We start from the raw sequence: 22,418 nt of genomic DNA, 5'->3' as shown, positions 1-22,418 counted from the left end.
CCATCGATGAAAAAACAAACAAACAAAAAAACATGTATTATGAACATAGCGGACTTACTGCTGCTAACACATTATTGTTGCTACATGTTTGGAAGCCAATGTATACTCTCTTGCTGTTAAAACACCTTTAGTTCTTTGTGTTACAGATGTCACAAAATCACATGATATGGAACCAACCGTATAAATTTATTATATATTTTAAAATAAAATTTCTACATTTTTGTCAGCTGTCCATTTGTGCTCAGAGGCTTTCTGGTGGATTTAGAGGCTGGGAAGACAACTGAACTCACTGAGTGCTTCTGCTTTGCATTATCATGCTGGAAGTAAGACATTAAGGGATAGTAAATCAAGGCCATGGAGTGATGCATAAGGTTAGCAACAGTTCTCAAATAAAACTATTCAAACCCTGACTTATTGGTATTAAGGAGACCAAAGTGTGGCAAACAAGTTATGAAAAAACAGCAAGAAAGAGGGGGCAGCTATTGCATCACTGGAATATTGTATGGAGGAGATGACAGAGGATAACAAACTTGGTGAACTTTCATGACTTTTTTCCTTTTGTGTGATCTTCAGCCAGTGGCTTTGGCTTTGATCAGTTCAATAAATCTAACAGTGATTAATGAAATGTCTAGCTATATGCAAGGAGATTAAGTTAATTATCCTAACTGTTACCCTGAGTGGAATATTAATCAAGAACAAGAACCTGAATATGTTGCTCTTCTGATGAGGTTCAGCTCCAGTTTAGTCACAGAAAAAGTGGGTGAGCAATGTTTTCTCATGGGGGTTGAATCATGCATGTACAGCAAAAACACAACTCCAATGAGTGGGGAGCTAAAGATGGGGTTTGGGGAACAATGACACATCATGTATCATCTTACATGTCCCATTGCTGCTCTGACTAAAGCTCTAGACAGCAGTGTGATTGAGTAACAACTTACCATAAAACCCCTCCCAACCAATTTTACATCTAAATATGATGTGTGTGTGTGTTTGTGTGTGCAGGCTTTGCAGTCGTCCCTGAGCACACGTTTACTCAACACAGCATATTACCGTATCCCCTCTGGATCTCCTTAAATAAGATAGATATGATGGCTATGGCATCATGTTCACTGCATTTATCATTGTTACATTCAGATGAAATCATCCTCACGTTTTCCCTAAAGCACGAGGGGAGCAGCAGAGCATTTCATCCAGCCGCTGCTTTTTCCATTACAATATATGTGAAGTCAGAAAATGTTTACTTTGGTGCGTGACTCTTGCGATTAGTTTTCACACATCTTAAAGCTGTTCCTCTGTGCTGTTGGGCAAAAAAAGAGAGAACAACCTGACCCAATTTATACATCATATTTTATTCAACAATATAACTTTTAAACTCCAGAGTACAATCAATATAAGGTACATATGACAAAATATATATTTAAATAGAAAAGAAAAAAAACATTAAGGCATCTCATGGAAGAAAGTTAACATTTTTCTTGTTTTTTCTTTTGACAGCATAAATGATAAGATTAGTGTTACATTTTCATGTTTATACCTCTAAGGCACTACGGTATGATCACTGCTGAAACCACATTAAAGGGTTTTAGGAAAAGCTGGATAACTTTCTATACCTACAGAGTGGTGACAACATGGTGATTGTCCATGTGGTTTTCAGTGCTGTATATCTACAGTTTATAGTGTTTCAGCAATAAGCCAGAGTGGACACGTGGAATCATAAAAGGCAAAGCAGGTAGTGAAAGATTTCTCATTCTGCCAAAAGTCTGGTGGCATTGTATTAACACTTTAATAATCCCCCTGTGTCGCACATGAACCAGCTACAGGGCAAAACACTGTAATTATCTTTATCACGCAAGCCAGCCTGGTGCCAGCCTGACTTCTTTGACTGGGACTGACATTAGAAAGTCCAGCTGTTCCTCTGGAGGATCACTGTGGCACCAACGAGTGGTCAATTCGCCAAGTTGTATTATGAAAACTGTCATTTCCTGTACGTGTTCTCGAGTTCAAAAACCTCTGTTATTGCCTCTGTGACCGAAAGCTGTTAGGATGGTATCACAGAAACGCATAAACAGCTTGACCACATCCACCAAACCCGGGGGCAGAGAACAAGCTCTTTCTCACTCTTTCCCTTTCTATCCCCTCTGCGTTTCACACTTACATTTGCTTGCATGCATAAACAAAGGCAATCGCACACACAAACATACACACACACACACACTCACACCCTCTCACACGTCAGCACACTGATTTGTTACCTAGGTATGTACATGACTTGACTCCTGGGAGTAAATTGTACGAGTAGGCCTGCTGTAACATAAAGTTAAGTATTCTCTCAACTTACAGGCTAATTCCCTCCCTTTACACTTTTGAACTGTTCCTGGACTCCTCTGGAAATTATTACTCATGAGGCAAACTATACAGAAACTTGCACAAATAGCGGGGCGCAGCAGTACTAACCCCTAACAATTAACAGAACAGAGGATGTGATTCACAAGGTCAAAAGCTGCTCATACTGGATACGTGTACATGTACATTTCTATAGATTTTTCTCTCTTACTTACAAATGAGGCACACACTGGTTATTGTATGCAATTCTAGTTTGAACAAAGGGATATACGAAGGTGCAGCTCCATCAAAAACCCATCAGGTTTAGGTTGTGTGTCCTATAGGCCTCGTTTCCTTAGTGCCACTGCTCTGTTCCTGATTTCTCGGGAAGGTGAGACAATCACGATATGGGGAAGACACTGCATTTATTCTTCAAGCACTCCAAAACTATGTCAAAATGATTAATCTTTCAAAATACTAAAGAAAAAGTACTACGTTTTAAGATTGGTGCTTTCTTAATCAACACCTTGATAGAAAAAGATGCCCAGTGGTCATGTTATAGCAGAAGGTGGTCTGACTTGAGCAACTGGAACTGCTGTGCTGCTGTTTGAGACTGAGGCAGCCTATATTACATACTGAATGTATATGAAAATGTAAAGTATGTTATGCTGATACAGGCATCTGCTGTGTTACATTGCCATGTTTACAGACTTGTGTGCGCTGTTGGGAACTGAGCCGCTCAGAAAGCGTAGGGCCCTACGATGATGGTGAGCCGCAGCAGTGAGCTGGAGCGGTAGTTCATGGTCAAATGGTGAGTGATCATCTCCAGGTCCACGACGTACTCTCTGGGGCCCGTCAATGGCTTGGTAAGCACCAGCATGGCACTCACATTGGTGGAACGCTGCAGAAAGTACAATCAATCCGTGTGTTAGCATGTGAGTGCAAATTGCATCTTTTTTGACACAGTTTTACATTAGTAATATAGACTCACCAGTCACTTTATTATGTACACCCGTTTAACTGGTTGTTTAATCTAATCAGCCAATCACATGGCAGAAACACAATGCATGTAGGCACATAGCCTAGCCGGACCATTTCCGGCTGAGAGGAAGGCAACAGTGACTCAAATAACCACTTATAGCAGAAGAGTATCTCTGAGTGCACAACATGTCGAACCTTGAAGAAAGTCGGCTTTTTAACTTTTTTAAGATCACACTGAGTCCCTCTCCTATCAGCTGAGAACAAGAAATTGAAGCTACAGTTTTCACAGACTCACTAAAAGTAGAAAAAAGAAGACAGGCATATTGCCTTGTATAACGGGTCCTGATTTCTACTGCAACCTTTAGATCAGGGGTAGGGAACTCCAGGCCTCGATGGCCGGTGTCCTGCAGGTTTTAGATTTGTCCTTGATCCAACACAGCTGATTTAAATGGCTAAATTACCTGCTCAACATGTCTTGAAGTTTTCCAGAGGCCTGGTAATGAACTAATCATTTGATTTAGGTGTGTTGACCCAGGGTGATATCTAAAACCTGCAGGACACCGGCTTCCGAGGCCTGGAGTTACCCACCCCAGCTTTAGATGGTAGGGCCAGAATTTGGTGTTAACAACATGAATGCAGTGATCCATCATGCCCTGTGCCAGTTGGTGCTGTATTGGTGTGGGGAGTATTTTCTTGGCACAAACTAATAAAGTTGCCACTGAGTGTACAGTAGGTTCAACAGACTAAAACAAACCACCATATGTCTTTTAATAGTGACTATTTATCTAAATGAATTACAGAAGGTAACCGGGTATAGAAGTAGAACAAATGCAGTTAATACTTCAAAGCACAGTGACTCAATCTTGATCGATATCAGCATACAGTTGATAGTACTTTGCTTAACTTTCATGAAAAATGTTACCGTCTGACTACAGGCACATGAAACTAGCTACCCACTGCACCCATGGTGTCACAGTTAATAAAGCACAATATGAACAACTGGTAACAAAACATATAGCACGCTCAGCGTGCCTTCTCAATATGCTACTATAACTTTATAAGGTCTTTTTTATTGTGAAATACTTGCAGGTATATGGAACACAGCGAGACAGTCTTGTCCTAGTATTTAAAACATGTTGACCTCGACCCCGGACCACTATGGGAAATCTGGCTTTTAATTAGACATATGGAGGCTGACTTCATTAGTTATTAATTAAATATCTTGACATCTACCAGACAGACAGACTCAATTAATTTTTTTCTTTTTTTTGTGGGGGGGGGGGGGGCTGAAAAATGTAGTTAATTTCTACCAGCTTTAGTTACTATGATGACTGATGGTGACAATCAATGTGGATACTGCTAAGCATCAGGGAAGCTGTGGGTTCTCCAGTTTGTCCCCTTTGCCAACAGGCATCGTAACAATTATTTTACCCAGTTTTTGTTTTGTTTTTTTCCCCATCAACATACCCGAAGGAAAAACTCCCCTCCATCATTCCCAGATTTAATCCTGAAAGTGTTGTGTGTGTTGGCATATATGCTTGTGGCTTGAATTTGGAATATTTCCGCTGGCACAGTCCGCTCTGCCTGGATGCTCATGTATTTGTAGACAATTGATGGTGGGAGACCCTGGCAATCAGTCTGAGCCCGGCAGATGCAGCGACTGCAAGCAGACACAAAAATTAAGACAGACCTTTTGAAACTTCTTGTGCAAATGAGAGAGAATCAAAAGAGCCTGTGATGTTTACTGACTTTTCAGATGTTTGGGTGTAAGGTGGCTCGCAGGGGTTTCTGGGGTAGCAGCGGAAGCCTCCATAATAGTTCCAGCACATTTCATCATCTTGGCAGTTATGGGTTCCCGTCTCGCACTCATTTATGTCTGGTGATGATTGGAAGAGAGACAGAGAGAAAAGTAAGTGAAAAGTCAAATAGTTGGATAACAATTCAAAGCATTTTCAAAGAGAACTGTGTAAGCACAGTCAAAGTTCAGGTTATGTACAAGAGGTTTGGTTTTTTGTTTTTTGCTGCAACAGCATTTGTTTTGGCAGTGGAGACACAGAAGAAGGAACCCGCAGATCCATAAGGGAGGGAAGCCCCTTGTGCAACCCCACAGAGCTCTAACTAAAGCTCTTTCCGTTCAGTACCATGAAAATAGAGCCATCAAGTGTGCCCCAAACCGCAGGGCTATTTCTGGCACAGCAACCTGGATTCATCACCAAAACGTCCCTCTGACACAACAGGCTAGATTCATGGCTCCATCTATAAAGCTTGCACCTGACTGAGGGGGAAAGGAAAAAATAACAGCTCTCCCTTTGAGAACATGCCGGACCTTCAAATAAATCCACTTCAAGAAACCAACATCATGCATATAAATTCACAGAGGTGGCTTAGCAAGGCAACACGAAGTTTGTGCGTTTGCCTTGCCTAACCTCGGCATTCTTTCCATGACAGTACTGGTGGCTTTAAGGTCTGCTTTAGAGGTTAAACAGATGATGACAGGAAGAATAACCAGCAGTTATCCTCAAAGAGTTTATGTAGAGGAAGTTTGTTGTGTTGGAAAACAGAGACCGGGGTATGAGATAGATAATAAACGAATGAACACAAAAAGTAAATAAAAAACTGATTTATGGGAGGAAGGAAAGGGGCGGACTGCCATACCTTGACACAACCGGTTTGCCTGGAGCTGATATCCTGGTGGACACTCACAAGAGTAACTTCCTGGATTGTTAACACACTGGTACTGACACATGTAGCTGGACAAACCGCACTCATCGATATCTGCGCAGAAAACATGCACACACAAAAGTAGACAATGAGTAGAACAAGTCAGTGTGCGTTAACAACCGGGAACGTGTTTGCATGTGGATGGTTACATTTATGCATGTAGTGTGCATGTGTGTGCACCTTGGCAGGAGACCGTGTCTTGAGCCAGCTCGTAGCCTTGGTCACACTGGCAAAGGAAGGAGCCAATCAGGTTGTAGCAGTGGTGATGACAGGGGCTTTCTGCATCACATTCATTCACATCTAAAACAAAAGAAGGGGTTTTACAAAGAGTACAGTATATGGACACAATCTTATCTTCACCCTCTAGTTGTTACCCTCCAGCATCCAGGCTCCTGGTTTTCCTTTGTTTGTAAATAGTGCTTTCTTCCCACCCGACCTTGTCTTGGTCTGTTAACTATCCTTCTGTGTTGACTGCATTTGGGTCCACAATCCTACACTTCATGACACCTTTTTACCAAATCAAGTAATTTTCATAACCTGTCAAATTATCTGACCATTTTTTTCTTTGCAGAGTTGGAAATTTCCCAGAAGATAGCAGATCTGAACTGTCATAAACTTGTAATCGCTAAATCAGTTCAGTTCAAAAGAGGCAGAAAGACTGATACAGTCTGCACTGTTGCACACGCTCAACAGAAACAGACTTACACATGTTTCAGCTTGCGTATGTGTGTTTGTTAAATCACATACACATGTTTCTGCATAGATAGGAGCTGGCAGCCAGTCACAGGTTTTCTAAATATGCTTCAGAGATAAACATCTCTGTGACACACTCAACAGCTTCCTTTGACTTCAGGAGATTTACAGTGTGGATTCAGGTTGCTTGCACCTTTTGTTTGGTTGAGGTGACTTCCTCCAAGGGTCTGCATGTCAAAAAACTGAGGAGTGAGACAAACCCAGTCAGTGTGAACACTGGACTTTGGTAGCTAACTCTTGAGCTAACATTCTTCTACTCACATCTACTTAGTTACCTAACTTTATTTAGGTCATTATTAGCCGTATATTTATATTAAACATCTATTAAATTGATCAGTCTAGAAGAACCACTCATCCAGTTCAAGGTCAAGGGGGCAGCAATGCAATCTAAGCAGAGATGGCTAGATTTCCCTCTCCCTAGCCACCTCCTGTAGCTCTTCTGGGACACACACACACACACACACACACACACACACACACACACACACACACACACACACCAAGGTGTTCCCAAGCCAGCTGTGAGATGTAAAGATGTCTTTTCAGTCGTCTTTCTAGGACGACATCCCCAAAAACCATCACCAAGGAGGCAGCCAGGAGATGGTCAGATGCCCGAGCCACCTCTACTGATTATTGATTGTCTGGAGGAGTAGCTATAGTTGTAAGTGCTATTAAAGGTCAGCTTGATAGCCTTTATTATATACAAAATAAAGTACAAAAGTACAAAGTCTTGATATTGATGCCTCTGCAAATGAGAAAACGATGCACACACACACAGCATGGATTTCCAGTGGCTTACCAACACAGCTGTGGTTGTTGCTGACCAGCTTGTAACCTGTCTTGCACTCACAGTAGTATGAGCCCGGGGTGTTCACACACCTGTGCATGCAGTAGTGGGTCGTGGCACACTCATCTCTGTCTGGGGGTACACAAGAGTCATGCAGAACAAGTTTAAATCGGTTAATAAAAATCACATAAAAAAGCATTTTATATAATAAAGACTTACCGACACAGAGGTCTCCATTCCTTTGGTAGCCTTGAGCACACTGGCACATATAGGAGCCTCTGGTGTTGTAGCACACCTGTTCGGGACCACAACTGTGACTGCCTGTCACACATTCATCTATGTCTGCAAAAAACACACACACATGCACACACAAACTGAGACAAAGCTGCATGCAGTCGATTATACAAGAACATATGGAAGACAAAGCAAAGGGACGTGCCTGGACCGCATGAGCTCTGTGATGTGTAAACTGTTTTCCACAGGCAGCAAAATGTGTGACCACTGACACCATCACATTACACACATGGGCATAAACACACATGTTCACACAGAGAGCAGGCGATTACATAAAGACGGCTTTTATCAAGCAGCTCTGGGTGAGGGGAAAAACACAGATCATATCTTTAACTAACAAGACAGTTATTTGAAGAGGGAAGTATGCATGCGTGTGTGTGTGTGTGTGTGTGTGTGTGTGAGTATGAAAGAGGGAGAAACACCTCTACTGATAAGTCATGTGCTGTCTACCATAACGCTTTGCTCTCTCAACAGACATCCATCAACTTAAAACAGACCCAAACACATTCACTTTCTGTTACTCAAACCATAATTCACATATAGTGAGATGATAAAAGTACGGCGAGCTTTAAAGCGGGTGAGAATGAATTCCAGGAGCGCAAACCCAAAAATGACAAACCCACATTTACCTCCAAGATGTCTTAAATAAATGTTGTCATACGTACAATCTGCATGAGCTGTAATCTGAGCTTCTCTGTTTAATGTCTTGGTAGCAGCTCTGGCCGCACGTGCATGTTAATACATGTGAGTGCCTCCCTTGAAACTGTAGGCCTTCCTGGTGTTTATAAGGAGGATGAGAACGTGACCTCCCACACTGTGTGGTAAAAGGAAGATGGCAAAGTGCAGGCTGCGGTGTTCAGCTTCCAGAGGCGACTTTCCAGAGTTTACTCTACGGAAGAAACAAAAGCTAAAAGCGCCTTTCTGGCATAGATAAGGAGCAGAGGTATCACTGTCTAGATTTTGAGGCATAAAGAGCTACAAAAAGAGCTCCAAGTCAGTTTCAGTTTTGGTCGATGCTCTAGTGTGACATCCACTGGTTCTGAACATCATGTATAACACTTTAAAGAACTGATTAAACCTCCAAAATATGAGACGCCAGTGAGACGATTCTACGTTTAATGCTGATTCTACGAACACATTTCCAACTTTGGATAGTTCAGAGCCAGATCTGCTTAAAAAAGGCTTTTCTCATGGTTACCTCCCAACATACACACACACGCACACAAACTATTAATATGCCAATGGTGTATACTCTCATCTCTGAGGCCCACCAGCAGGCCTCTTGGGTGGTCTGATGCAACCCATCATATGCAGACAGCCACTGGGAATTGGTTTAACAGCATGACAGACAGTTATCCTCAATACCACACACAAGGGAAAAGAAGAGGGTACTATTACTGCATTGCTGTTTGGCACGTGTGTAACTTAACAGTAGTCACAAGAGCCTGGAAGGTGTAAAGCTATACGAAAAACCTATAGTTACACTGTGTCCTCTAGAAGACATGACATTAATAACCTCCCTGCAGTCTTTAGATAAAAATCAAATACAACTGAAAAACAGAATAAATGATCAGTCGACACATTCAAATCAGTGCAGGACAGTTAAAAGTTCTGTTGAACAAATAATTCAACTCATATTTCCCTGGAAATGTTTCATGCGATAGACCTGAAGAGGATCATGCCCTTCCCTGAGTGCCTCAAATGCCTTATATTCCAGCCCCACAGCTTCCTCAACGAATGGGACTGATGCCGGTGAGAAATTGGCTTGATTTGCTGCGCAAGAGCCCGTGAAAGAAAAGCCAGACAGAAGGTAAGTTGTCTTCACTCCCTAAAGGAAAGAAAGGGAAGAGGGCTGAAAGGTTCTCAGCTCTATGGGGGCGCAGTGATAGGATGAAGTACATTAGGGACAAAAGCAGGGCTTATCTAAAGGTCCACCTTAGAGACAACAGGTGCAAACTGCATAAAGTGTGGAATGCACACATAAGGATTGTTGCTCATTGACCCACTTAGTAGAGGACAAAGATGAAAGCAGTGCTGCTTTGGAAAATCTGTGTTCTGATGTGGCTTGAAAGACATCTAGGAAAAGACATTCGAAAACAGCACCAAATGTCAGCAAGAAACCAAGTGCCGGGATTGCTCAGTATCACACTTTGGGATACTGTCCCAGTATCCCAACTCAAAGGCTCAATGACACTATTGTCATTATATTCCAATGCCTCTGTCACTGCTAGTGCAGCATCCAGGTTTAACCTGTAAAAGAAATCTAACTCAACCGATTATGAACAGAAGATTTCACACATGCAATGTATGTAAACATTTGATCTTTGTGGTAATACCAGTACCAATGGTATTACCACAAAGATCCAAAGGTGATGGGTATAAATACTGGGAACAATATATAGCCTAAACCTGGCGGCCAGCTGGGGTTTGCATGAGTTCTCTCTGGGTACTCCGGCTTCCTCCTAAAGTCTAAAACCATGAAGCTGAATGGTTGTCTGGTGACCTGCCTAAGGTGTACACTGCCTTTTGCGCAGTGGCAGTTGGGATAGGCTCCAAGAAAATGGATGGATGGAGTGAAAAACAATCACCTTGCTATACTGTTGAAACCTGTGCTAAGTAGCGGGTTGATGGCAGACTACGAGCCTTGACAGGTAAATATGCAAAGTAGCAACACTGTGCAAGAAAAATTAGGTTGAAGTGGGTGTCAGAGAAATAATGGAAATGTAATCTTGCATATGTACAGCACGAAAAAAACGTCTGAACAAATGTCAACAATTACTTAGACAGAAGACAGCAGTCAGAAGCCAGGATCAAGTCCCTGTGACTCATAACCACACCTACTTACTGGAGGTATTTGGTGATTCATTTAGACTGGAAATGCCTTGCCTTCTGGCTATATAATAGATTCAGACAATACAAGTCTGAAAAAGCAGTCTTGTGTGTTCACGCTACCCTACCGCCAGACATCAACAAATCCGTGATATCAGTGAAATGCTCTGCGTGTAAATATGGCAACTTGCCACGTCACCACGCAGATTCACTCAAGTTGCAAAAGCATAGCTGTGTTTGCTTAGAACTAAACACAAACTGGCAATGCCATTATTTTTACAATCATTTGAACATTAATAAATAATAATAACAAATCAGTTCACAGTTTAACCTCCTTCTGATTGGTCCACACTGCATCCCCAGACCCAAAGGTTTAATATTCAGGCCTGAAACATGCAGTTCCTCAATTGACCACTTGAAGCTGGCTCAAAAAGTGAGTTAATCACCTACCTACAGACTGCCATATTAAAATACTCTACTTTGAGTAGAGAAACCTGCAAACTTGAACTGAAACTTCTCCAAGGGGATGCCTACTGGATATTACAGTATATCATTTGCAAACAGTGAATCCACAATGATTAAATAAGGAAATGTTGTTCTGTATTTTATAACTATTATATGGTGTACACAAACATGTCTGTAGTTCCTTACTGGGGGTCCTAGGACGTGCATATAATTTCTGTACACACATAGTTCCATGCAATGTTTAACCTGTTTATGGGTTTTCAAATGTATACTTTGGTCATCTTTGAATGTGGATGAAGCACATTATCTCTTTTGTTAATGTTGTTGTATTGATGATTGTTGTATACATATATGTATCAGAAATGCCACGGACAGAAAACCACAGACTAAAACGCCCCCATTCTTTCTTATTGCCACGGCACATTAAATGTATTACATATGTATTTTGGAGTGCTTCGATTCTTATTAATAGTTCCTTAAAGATCCTTGTTTGAGACTGTATTAGAGTTTAACATTATAAGAAATTAAGGGAACAGCCACTGTGACTAACAAAGCAGTCGCTGTTCAGTATTTAATGGGAAATATATTTTATGGAAAGCCTGTTAATATCGGCATTGTATTTAACATCAAAGTGACTTAGGACCATACAAAGCTAACCACTGCAGCTAGCCAGTATTAGAACTACTTTCATGTTCAAATAATGTGACATTAGCGCCAAAATGTTAAACTAGAATCATAACAGCAGTTCACAAACTAACTTCAGGGGATAAGCCAGTGCTCATGGGCAGAATGAGCACCTCTGACTGAACTTAATGTTGACTTTCTTCTGACTTAATTCAGGACAAATCTGAGCCTGAGCTGCTCCACATGTGCCAGCAGCTTCAAGGCGAGATGGCCACTCCTGATAGCAGCATTTGCTCATGTTCTGCTGCCAACCGGAATTACATCAGTGCATTTGGACTCATTTTAGTGCGACTTAGCTGGCATGAGTCCAGCAACATCTATGCCACTGTTGGTCAGAGTGGCTCTGGCTACCTAAATCAATGAACAAGGTGTCAGGGGTGTACAGAACATATGTTTGATCTGTGTCCCAGCATTTCCTCAGCAAGGTGTAGAGACCATGAACTCTTCTAGTAAATGGATATGACTAAGTAGTTTGAATGTGAACAGTGTAGCTCCTATGAAAATTCTGTGTGCGGAAAAGTCAGAGTCATCTTCCCTCTCCTGGAAGAAAGCTTGGAGAGGTCTAAATAAAAGCATATGTGCTGAACACAATCCAAAGGTTCATTCACAGGAATATCTTGCGGTAACTGCTACTTTGTCACTAAACCTTTAAGGAGCTGCCAATACAAAGTTCCCCAAAACTTTGTGTAAGCATGTGCGTGTGGGTGTGTTTGGAGGGGGGGAGCGGGAGTTTATCCCACATTGGCTGGCTCCTAGGTCCCATAAAGTCTCCACAGTTTGCCATGCTGCACACTCGACAGGAAAACTGCAACAAGCCATCAAATGTGATGATGTGTTGCGTGTGGGGAGAAGTGACTGTTCCCCGAGGTCAGATTTTTGTCAACGTTTATTCAACATAGCTTGCAAGTTTCTTCCAAGAGCGAGCCTGCTGTAACATCACAGGGAAAGATAAGGCTGTCCAGCAAGAGAGTGGAAGATGTGGAAGGAAAGAATGAAGAAAAAGGGTGGAGTTTTTTTTTTTTTTTTAAACAAAAACTGGCTTTTTTTAAGATTTGAAGTTAGATTTATGGCCGTGTGTGCATATGTGATGTCAGAGTTAAAACCTCCTTGCTTTTCAAGGAGATTAATTCTAAATGCCTTGTGGGAGCTGGGGGAGTAACGGGAATGGCGGCAGCTCAAAGAATGTGAGTGTGTGTATGTGTGTGTTTATGGATGAGTGGGTGTGCGTGCATCGGAGGTCCTGTTTGAGGTGCTCATTAAATGGCCTTTTTTAGAGCTGCTCATGTTTTATGGAATGGAGTGATGCACTCTAAAAAGGTGTATATATGAGTTTTAGTGGGGGGGAAATTAATATATATCCAAAATGGGGGCCTAAAATTTATTTGGCTTGAATTCAGAACAATGTGTGGCGTGCTCCAGATTTATACTGACATGATAGGGCTTGTTGTAATTATCACTTGAGAGCGTTTAATCTTGTTTTCACTGAACCACTGCAATGGAAAGCAGGAGCTGATCCAAAAAACAAAACAGTTGGAGCCATCCTGCTGTTGGACAGCATCTCTGTTTCCCTCTGATTATTGGATAATTCAATCTTTGGGCAAGCAGGGGGCAAGATGTGTGATGTTAATAGCCCATAAAATTTTACAATGTCAGATTTATCAGCATGTCATACACCATCTATTGTAATATCATCCCTTGCTACACGGCACATTGTTTCATTTGTGTATAGTTCTCTCTGCAATGCAGTGTGAAATGCAGCTATCGCTGGCTTGAATGCAACCCCAGGACGAATGGGAGTGGTGGTGTTCCCCTTTCAAAGCAAGTCCAAACACGAAGCAGATAAGAAATCAAAGAATTCAAGACACTAAAATCATATATTCCGTGTATTTTCATCCGTATTAGGGCATGAAATATTTCTATGCTCTTGCTGATAGCACCACTCCCAAGATTCCCCTCTCATCGCTCTCATTGTTCAGGAGAAACGGGAGTTTTAGTCATGCTGACACTCACTAACTGATTTGTGAGTTTGTTCCACACGTTTGTAAAGGTCGGGCACGCTCTTGACGTTCTTGAAAATCCGTCCAGTGTGCCAGCCGCATTCCCTACTGATAATAATCCTTCCTGTTACTCTGAAAATGTCTAGAAAAACAACCAAAAAAAAGAAGTGCTGAGCAATTCTGCTGCTTTTCAGCGCGAAGAAGATCAGTCGCTCTGCTCGCCTGACATGCCAGGAGCTGGGCTGCAGTCATTTACAGCCCTTAAAGGTAATTTCCGACACTGAAGGAGTAAAGCTGCAAAAACGAAAAAAAAAACCATGTTCAAAATAACAGCGGGATCATTCGAAGAAAAGCAGAAAAAGTGTGTTAAACATGGCTCGCGATTGCATGTGTGTGTCAACCAGCTGAGAGCGAAGAAGTGATTTATAGCAGCCCTGTGTCCCTTTCCATCATGAGGTAAACGGAAAGATCAACACATGTAAGCACATCAGAGGAGGAAGCATCTGGCCACTGGACAGGCACCGACCTCAGGGAGAATAATAACAACAACATTAAGCGCCTGCACCGAGGAGGCACGGCAAAGCTGCTTCCCCCTTTTCTCCTCTCTGCCATTGTTGATGTGATGGCAGCAAGGAGCCAGTAGCAAACCATAAGCAATAACAACATACTGTACAGCAACACGGCTGAGGCCAAAAACAGGGCTGCCTGCATGATGGTTTGATTATATTCACAGAGGCTGAAAGACACTCTCTGGCAGCGTAAGGAAGCTGATGAAATACTGTCACCATGGTATACCCATTAAAAGATAGAAAGGCTGGAAATCATTCTGCAAAGTGTATTTTTAGATTCCATGTGTTTATTTTTCATGGAGAAAGGGGGGGGGACAAAACTAAGGCTGTAGCTGTTTAAATCGTTTCTATGATCGAGAAATAGAAACAGTGTTAAAGGAGCTTTGTGTCATTTATCCGAGGCTGAGAAGTTGCAACATCAGCAGGCCTCCTGGCACCGTTTGCTAATGGAAAGTGAGCTTTAACTGTCAGAAATCGAGCATCTCTGAATCACTTCTGCTGACTCTGAAACATAACTTGTGAAAGTTTTGTGCAGATCACATAAATTACCTGGCTTACACATATTGTGGCCATGGAAGATCTCTCTGGTGGACACAGTATTTCATGGTTTCAAAACTGCCTTTGCCATTTCAGTTCTGACATTACTTCTTACTTAATAGCCAGGTGCTGATTCGCTGAGCTTATATCCAGGATATTGCCCAATGTAGAGCAGTAACATGAGCTGGAGGACTGATCTCATCTCTAGGGAACAAATTGACTTCAGTTGTCACTCAACTTCCAGAACAAGTCATATTTTCCCTCTATACAGCACTATGCAAGCAGATAAAGAATATATATGAAAGTCATGTCCTTAAAACAATAGGTCTTATGATGAAACCAAATCTGAATTTCTTGGTTAAAATCATCATCGGTATGTGAGAGAGTGATACAACAGTGAATGTCTACAGCTGTCTGTTAAACACGGTAGAGGCTCTGTCGTGGTTTGGGGTTGGATTTTATCCAATGGTGTTGAGAATCTTGTACTATTAGTTTTGGGTCCACCATTTAATATCATCAGAGAAACATCTGATTGGCAGCAGCTTTATTTTTCAGAATGACAATGATTCCAGATACACTGGCAATGCAGTATAAATATACATAGATAGAAAATCACACAGTGGAACACAACCAGTCATGGATTGGCCTCCCCAGAACATTGTTAAAGCCGTGTCGGATCATCTTGGCAGAGAACAGAACAGAAAGCACCTATTTCCTTTTTTTCTAGGAAAATACTAAGAAATGAGGGTTGGCTCAAGACCTTTGCAGAGTAATATACAAATAATCATAAAGCTAATATGAAGTGAATAAAGTATTCAATGGCTCAACACTAAATAATCCATTTAGAGCCTGACTCTGTAATTCTGTAAGGCTGTACATGCAGGAAACACTTGCAACTGTAACAGAAATGCCAAAGTTATTACAGCTCATCCTGACAGGAAGTTGGAGCAAAATGTCTGTACCAAATTTCATGGTAATTCACCCATCTAATCTATCGCAACAACAAACTATTTTTGACCCAGAAAGCATGTGCAGTTCAAGAGCCCGAAGGTGCAGCTGCAGTGTAACAGGTGCAAAAGAGCCGGGCAGTAAAATCACAGGGCGCTAGAACAGCAGCATCGCGCAGACGAGCGCAAATCACGAGTTTGGGAACAGGTGGAAGGTATGAGCTTTGCTGGTAATAGATAGGTTCAACGGGTACAAAGGTGTGCTTCAGGTGTCTTACTGCCTGAGTAAACAAAAGCGGGTATGTTTTCATTAAACAAATCTTTTGTGTTTGATCCAGCGTCCTCCTGCTAAGCAACAAAATTGCTGCATAATGTTTTAATCTAACATCTGGCGTATACTGTATCCGTTTAATTTTAGAGTTGAAGGCTTCATTCTCTGTGAAAAAAATACAAAAACAAAACAAAAACAAAACGTTTTCCAAATTTCTGTCGCTTATTTTTGGAGAGGAAACAAACACTAATAAGATAACATCTAAAGGAATTTCCTGAGAAGGAAAAAAAGAAGAAAATCATTACAGCAATCTGTTTAACTTCACATCTTTTTACATTGTCCATGGCATGGCAAAGGCTCATGGTTGGGGCTTGTATCATCAACTGCACATGCGAGGATGAGCCAACAATAAGTGGAACTGTAGGAATTAACTGTAAAGGTCAAATAGTGAAGCCTGTTGGCAGCGTCACGCTGTGCTTTGCAACCGCTGGGCTCTCTTTCTTCGCTCCGCTCCCTGCATTCCTGCTCCTCGCAGATCGATCCGATGCTTATCTGTCAAGGTGGTGAGTAATTCCTACCATCACAAAAGATGGGAGCAAATGGAAAAAACAACCACGGCTAACATTCCAGAGATATTCCTCCCAAGTGCATTGCATCTGTGTGGAAAAATGTTATTGCATGCGCTTGGCCTTGTTCGGAAAAATACACAAGTTCTCCGTCATGCGGGGCTTAACGGCCTTAATAGAACATATTTAGGAAAAATTTCCGGCCACTGCAGGTGAAGAGCGTACAGGCAAAGCTGAAATTAGTCAGGCATGCAGGTGGTAATGTGGCCTACATGACCTCAAGAAACCAGACAGGTAAACAGGAGTGGCATGTTGCTTCATACTGCAGCTCATGAGTATCTAATTTAGAGATGAAAAATAAATAGGCACCAGCCAAAGTATGTAAACTTAAGACCTGCGAGGAGAATAACACAACCCGCAAAGACATAAGGTATAATTATCTGTCAAAGATTATACTGAAGATGCAGTTAAGCTGGGATTTCTAAACTGTGAGGGTGTATTGTCATACAGTACGCTTTAAAGAATCTAGAAACAAGAGCTTCACACTATTCTCCTGATTTATGACCGATTCAGCTGTCATTTGTCCGAGGAAGTGATCTCTCTTGGAGGCATCACCTGGCGGGGTACACAAGTGAATGTATGTTGTATGTTTTTGGAGGGTGGGTGGAGGTCGTGGAAACGTGAGGAATCATTAAGCTGTCATACATATAGTCAAGGTTCACAGCTTCTCTGCTTGGCTGGAGAAAGGTGCCAAGTTCCCCTACACTGTGTCACTACAACAACAACAACACACGCTTAAGCCTCTGTTCTCACTCGGGACCAAAGGGCTTTATAGCCCCCTTTTGCAAACAGTTTTCCGCACAGGGATGACTTCTCAAGCTGCAAATCAAACAAAAACACGAGGTTGAAGAGTGTTATATATTCTGTGGTCTGTTTTGCTTTTAATCAGCATAAAGAATAACGCACTTAAGAGAAGCTTTTCCTTTTTTTCAGTTTCATTTGCACTGTGGAAAATTGGCTTCATTTTTTGCAGCGCTGGTAGCTGACCTCTCTGCTATTCGCCACACACTCAGCAGTAAGTCACTGAAACAGCAAGCAGCTGCACAACCCATGACGCTGGTGCAACCTGGCTTGGTCAGTGCTCCGGCACTTCTGTGGTTATTTAGTCAGTGTCCGCCTTTCATCGTCCCCTTTGCCCTACCTGACTCTGCACTCCAGGTTTCCTCCACAGAGTGGTGAGTTTGCAGGGAAGGAGCCTGATGTAAGCGCTATTTGATACACTGAGGTTTTCCCCCATTGAAAGCTAATGGGAATTCCTTTGGTAGCAAGATATGTACGTAGCTGTTCAGAAAGGCTGCTGCGGTGCAAAAACGAAAAGATAATTCTGTGTCCAAGAACAATTGGCTCATTGTAGCTCTGTTAACTGTAATGACAGAGAAACTGGAGACTGATGTAAACATGGATTATATCATTCGAGCAGTGAAAATATACGCCCACATAACAGCATGAGACGCCTTCCAGTTAAAACTGCAGTCATTTCAAAGCAATAACACTGACAGCAACAGCCTATCATTGTTTAGCCCATGCACTGAAACAGCTCACCAGTGAATAGGTATTATACCCATGCCAGCTCGCTTATGTGGTTACTTTAACTGATATGCTGCCATGTTTTACACTCTAATAAACCCTAATTGGGTTCCAATTCAGAGAAACACATAAAGCACCTCACACATATCTTTGTCCCAGGTGTAAAATCAAATTTGTTACTTTCACTGGAGCGCTACGACCGCAAACCTCACCACACAGCCACACACCACATGGTGAGAGGAGTTTTTAATCACTGAACACATGTACTGTACTTTACTGCACTTTGTTTTTGCATTAGATTTATAAAGGGGCGTCTTTTCCACTTAACTCTCACACATTAAGACAGATGGTAACTAGATGTACTGTATAGGGTTACAAATGATTTCAAATATTCTCTCTCTTCTGTGTGGCACAAAGTAACAATTAAGGGCACTAGTGTGTGTGTGTGTGTGTGTGTGTGTGTGTGTGTGTGTGTGTGTGTGTGTGTGTGTGTGTGTGTGTGTGTGTGTGTGTGAGTGTGTTAGTGAGACAAAGAATGAATCTCCCACCACTCCCTATTTGAGAAGATCAAAGAGTTTTTCTCAAACACAAGATCACACCCACGCAGTCTTTGCGCAGCTACCAAAACCACAACCTAGTAAAGGCGCAGGGGATATCTACTGTAGCTGTAAGGGGTACATGTGAGCACATAGCTCACCAGAATTTTACAAAAGTGGCTTGATTTCCCCCCCGAAGCGCAGGACTTCAACACCCAAAACAAGAAGAATTTAAGGAAGAAGCTGAACTCTGGCCAAAAACATCACGCTGCGAGCAACCAAAGGGTTTTGAAAACATGACATCAGAGTGGAAAAAAAACAACAAAAAAATGAGAAGCTTGCAACACATCTGGCAGCTATGCATAGTTAAGCTGTTGATGACTGTCAGACAGATGGATGAACAGTTCACCTTTTGAGCTCTCAGCTTACTGGGGCTCTAAAGTCGTTAGCAAGTAATTATCAAATACCTGCGTAGCCCTGCCAAGTGTAAAAAGAGCATACTGCTCTTTTTAAGGAGATAAAAACACTTTGAAAAACAATTCTGCCACTACACTGCAGAACACAGCAGCTAGAAAAAGGGGGGTGGCTGAAAGTGTATCTATATTTTTAGGATGTAATCTGTCTCACAAAGGACAAAGACCTATAATATTCTGGAAGATTTAAAAACTCTTGAAAATAATGTGGCAACCATCCTTTTTAAACCTCTGGACTTTATTTCATGGTTACACCTCTAGTGCTGCTGACAGAAGCCAATTTCTCTCTTGAGGAGTATGTCAGCACCACTTCCTGAGATAACCGTGTGTTTACACCATGTGTTGCTGTAAAGCACTTTAAAACAAAAAAGGAAGCCAATTTTTCATGGTACCTCCCATAATCATATATCTGCACAGGGAGAGGGGGAAAAGTTTCTGGGCTGCTGATATTACCTTTGCAGAAGTTCTGCTCATCTGCAGCATGTCCTGGTGGGCACCGAATGCTTTGAGAAGGACCCCTCGGGGGCTGAGGCTGGTCTGGTGGGACAGCAGGGACAGGATTGTCCGGCAACGGCACCTGCTCACCGTCCTTACTAATATAGATGACGGCGCTCTTTGGAAGGCAGAGATATCCACCAAAGTGGTTGATACACTGCATCCCTCCTTTGCATGCATCGTCATACAGGGCACATTCATCAATGTCTGAAAGAAAGAAAGAAAGAAAGAAAGAAAGAAAGACAGAAAGAAAGAAAGAAAGAAAGAAAGAAAGAAAGAAAGAAAGAAAGAAAGACAGAAAGAAAGAAAGATTGCAGATATGCTATTTATGCTATTTATGCTATTATTGTATTTGGATAAAGCACAACTTGCATTAAGCTTACATGGAAAAACGTTTTAAAAAAAACAGGAGTATAAAAAGCTACATAAATGTGTAATTTCTCACCTTTACATTGCTCTCTGACTCTGTCGTACTCATAACCCTCTGTGCACTGTGAAGGACATACAACAACGCATTGTTTAGTATCCTTTCAGGAACTCTCGAGCTGTACATCAGTAAATGAAAAAAACTGAGCAGCATGCATATGTCAGGCTGTATTAAACACAGACTGACAGGTAGAAAAAAGGTACGCTTACTCACTGTAATAGAGACCGGCTCTTCAGCCTCCTGAGAGAGAACATGTGCAAAAACCGCACAAAGACACACACAGATCCCCAGCATGTCGACCAAACGTCGGAGAAGTACTGTAACGGGATGCGGAGACGTCAAGTGGATTGAGTGTGCAGGACCATTTTTGCCTGACATGCCTACGATTTTTAGTATCAATTATAACATTGCTGATGGCATTACTCAACGAGTCCCAACATTTCCCCCTGCTGACGTGTTGTTTATGTTGGCACCGCTCCAGGTAAATCTCCGACTTCAACCGAGTGTTTTTTCTGTCGTTTCTTTCCTAAAGGATTAGTGCGTAACACGCGTAAAGATCGTGCGTAAACATGCCCCCTCTGTGCCAATCGGGGTTATGAAAATGAAGGCATGCAGACCTCGGGTTGATTAATATTTTGTACCTGCCAAATACACGTCTTTCCTCACACAAGCTGCCTAATCACACGGTAACGTGCGTGTCTATTCTTGATTTTGCTTTGTTCATCACAGTTCAAGATCCTGACACTTGTTACTGGACAACTCCCTGAAACAAGCGAACTGCAAGAGAAACAAGTGCCACCGGAGTTTTACTCACTTGTTTCAACAGCTTAACATTTTTCACATTCGATGAATTGATTTCATTGTTGGTAAGAACGATGTGCGCAAGTGCTTCGTCATCCCGTGATGTCTTAGCTACATACCTGCAGTTACCTGCGGATATCCAAACTCTCCCGGCAAGCCGAACTAAACGTCCCCGGCGTCTTTGTTGTTGCAAGTCCGACTGTGCGCGAAGCAGGGTGGCCTTTATCGTGCAAACGGTGCAGTGGATGTCAGATGCTTGGCGGAGTGCAAGCAGCGCTTAAATGATGAACATGCGGTTAGTACAGTATGACACACTGGGGGGCGGTGTACCGGGCAGGTTGACTCCGGGCTTTTCTCTCACCGGGGTGCAGTAAACCATCAGCAAGTTTCAGTGGCTCCCTCTATAGACTGATGTACAGTGAGGGAAGTGGATATTCTCAGAAAAACAGATAACACGGTATTATTATCATCAGCCAGTAATCTATTAAAACTCTTTTGATTGTAAATTCATTAAGAAATGCCTTTCGCATTTTAGGTTATATGCAAAAGTTTGTGTTCATGTAATAACATACACATAAGGACATAGCGGTATCACCTTCATTTCTTAGTTTGTTTGTTTTTCTGAGCCAATGTGGAGCTATAAGTCATTACATTTGTAGAGGCCTGAATTATTTCTATATTTTACTCTACAATTGAGCCTCAGTTACTTTGTTGGCTGTCACATGCAAACCCCTCTCATCCTGTGAGACCTCAGTGCCAGTGTTATGTACAGAATGTGTGAGCAGCAGGTGGTAAATCAAATCTTGTGTTGAAGAACTCTGTCAGCAAGCACTACATTAGCCTCTAATACATTTCATGGTGTTTACAAGATGCCTGCGCTTTAGGAACATCTGCTGGATTGGCATGGCTGCTGGGATTTCCCATGGGGGAAGAGACAGCAAGCGATTGTGTTTGTGTGCATGTATGCATGCATGTGTGCCAGGAGCTTGCTGATATAAGCAGGGCTAAAATGGACTTGGCACCAGCCCCTTTAATGCTGACCCCCAGACCCTTTCCTTAGAGGGTGTTCATAAAAGAACAGAAGATATATTCTGCATGGCACAACATCCTCATCCTTCCTTTCTTTCGAAAAAAAAAAGTCGATTCTCCTCAACCTCAAGAAACTAATTATAGGAGTCATGTAATCACATTAAGATGTTCATATAAGAGCTGTATTATTTCCAGTAGGTCTTTTAACAAAACTACTGATTTGTTCACAGATAATAATGCATTTGGGTAAACATTAGGATATGCATGCACACACCTTTACAAACAAGGACAATCACAAAAAAGAAACAACTGTACAAAATGTTTTACTCTTCACTAGAATTTTATTG

At 42.0% G+C, this 22,418-nt stretch overlaps 1 protein-coding gene across 1 annotated transcript; it reads right to left on the bottom strand.

Annotated features, from left to right (window-relative positions):
- Window positions 1-1,478: 1,478 nt before the first annotated feature.
- efemp1 (EGF containing fibulin extracellular matrix protein 1) lies at window positions 1,479-21,359 on the bottom strand. The gene is made up of 11 exons (XM_040001616.1): window positions 21,162-21,359; window positions 20,455-20,558; window positions 20,260-20,305; window positions 19,773-20,021; window positions 7,784-7,906; window positions 7,577-7,696; window positions 6,205-6,324; window positions 5,959-6,078; window positions 5,053-5,179; window positions 4,771-4,963; window positions 1,479-3,223 (listed from the first exon to the last, which is right to left on the bottom strand). The coding sequence occupies exons 2-11, from the start codon at window positions 20,533-20,535 to the stop codon at window positions 3,062-3,064; spliced, it is 1,341 nt and encodes a 446-aa protein (XP_039857550.1). The 5' UTR covers window positions 20,536-20,558; window positions 21,162-21,359; the 3' UTR covers window positions 1,479-3,061.
- Window positions 21,360-22,418: the final 1,059 nt, after the last annotated feature.

This window comes from Simochromis diagramma, unplaced genomic scaffold (assembly GCF_900408965.1).
Source record: "Simochromis diagramma unplaced genomic scaffold, fSimDia1.1 OVJJ01000421.1, whole genome shotgun sequence".
Taxonomy (NCBI): domain Eukaryota; kingdom Metazoa; phylum Chordata; class Actinopteri; order Cichliformes; family Cichlidae; genus Simochromis; species Simochromis diagramma.
This window is presented reverse-complemented; position numbering and strand designations above follow the sequence as displayed.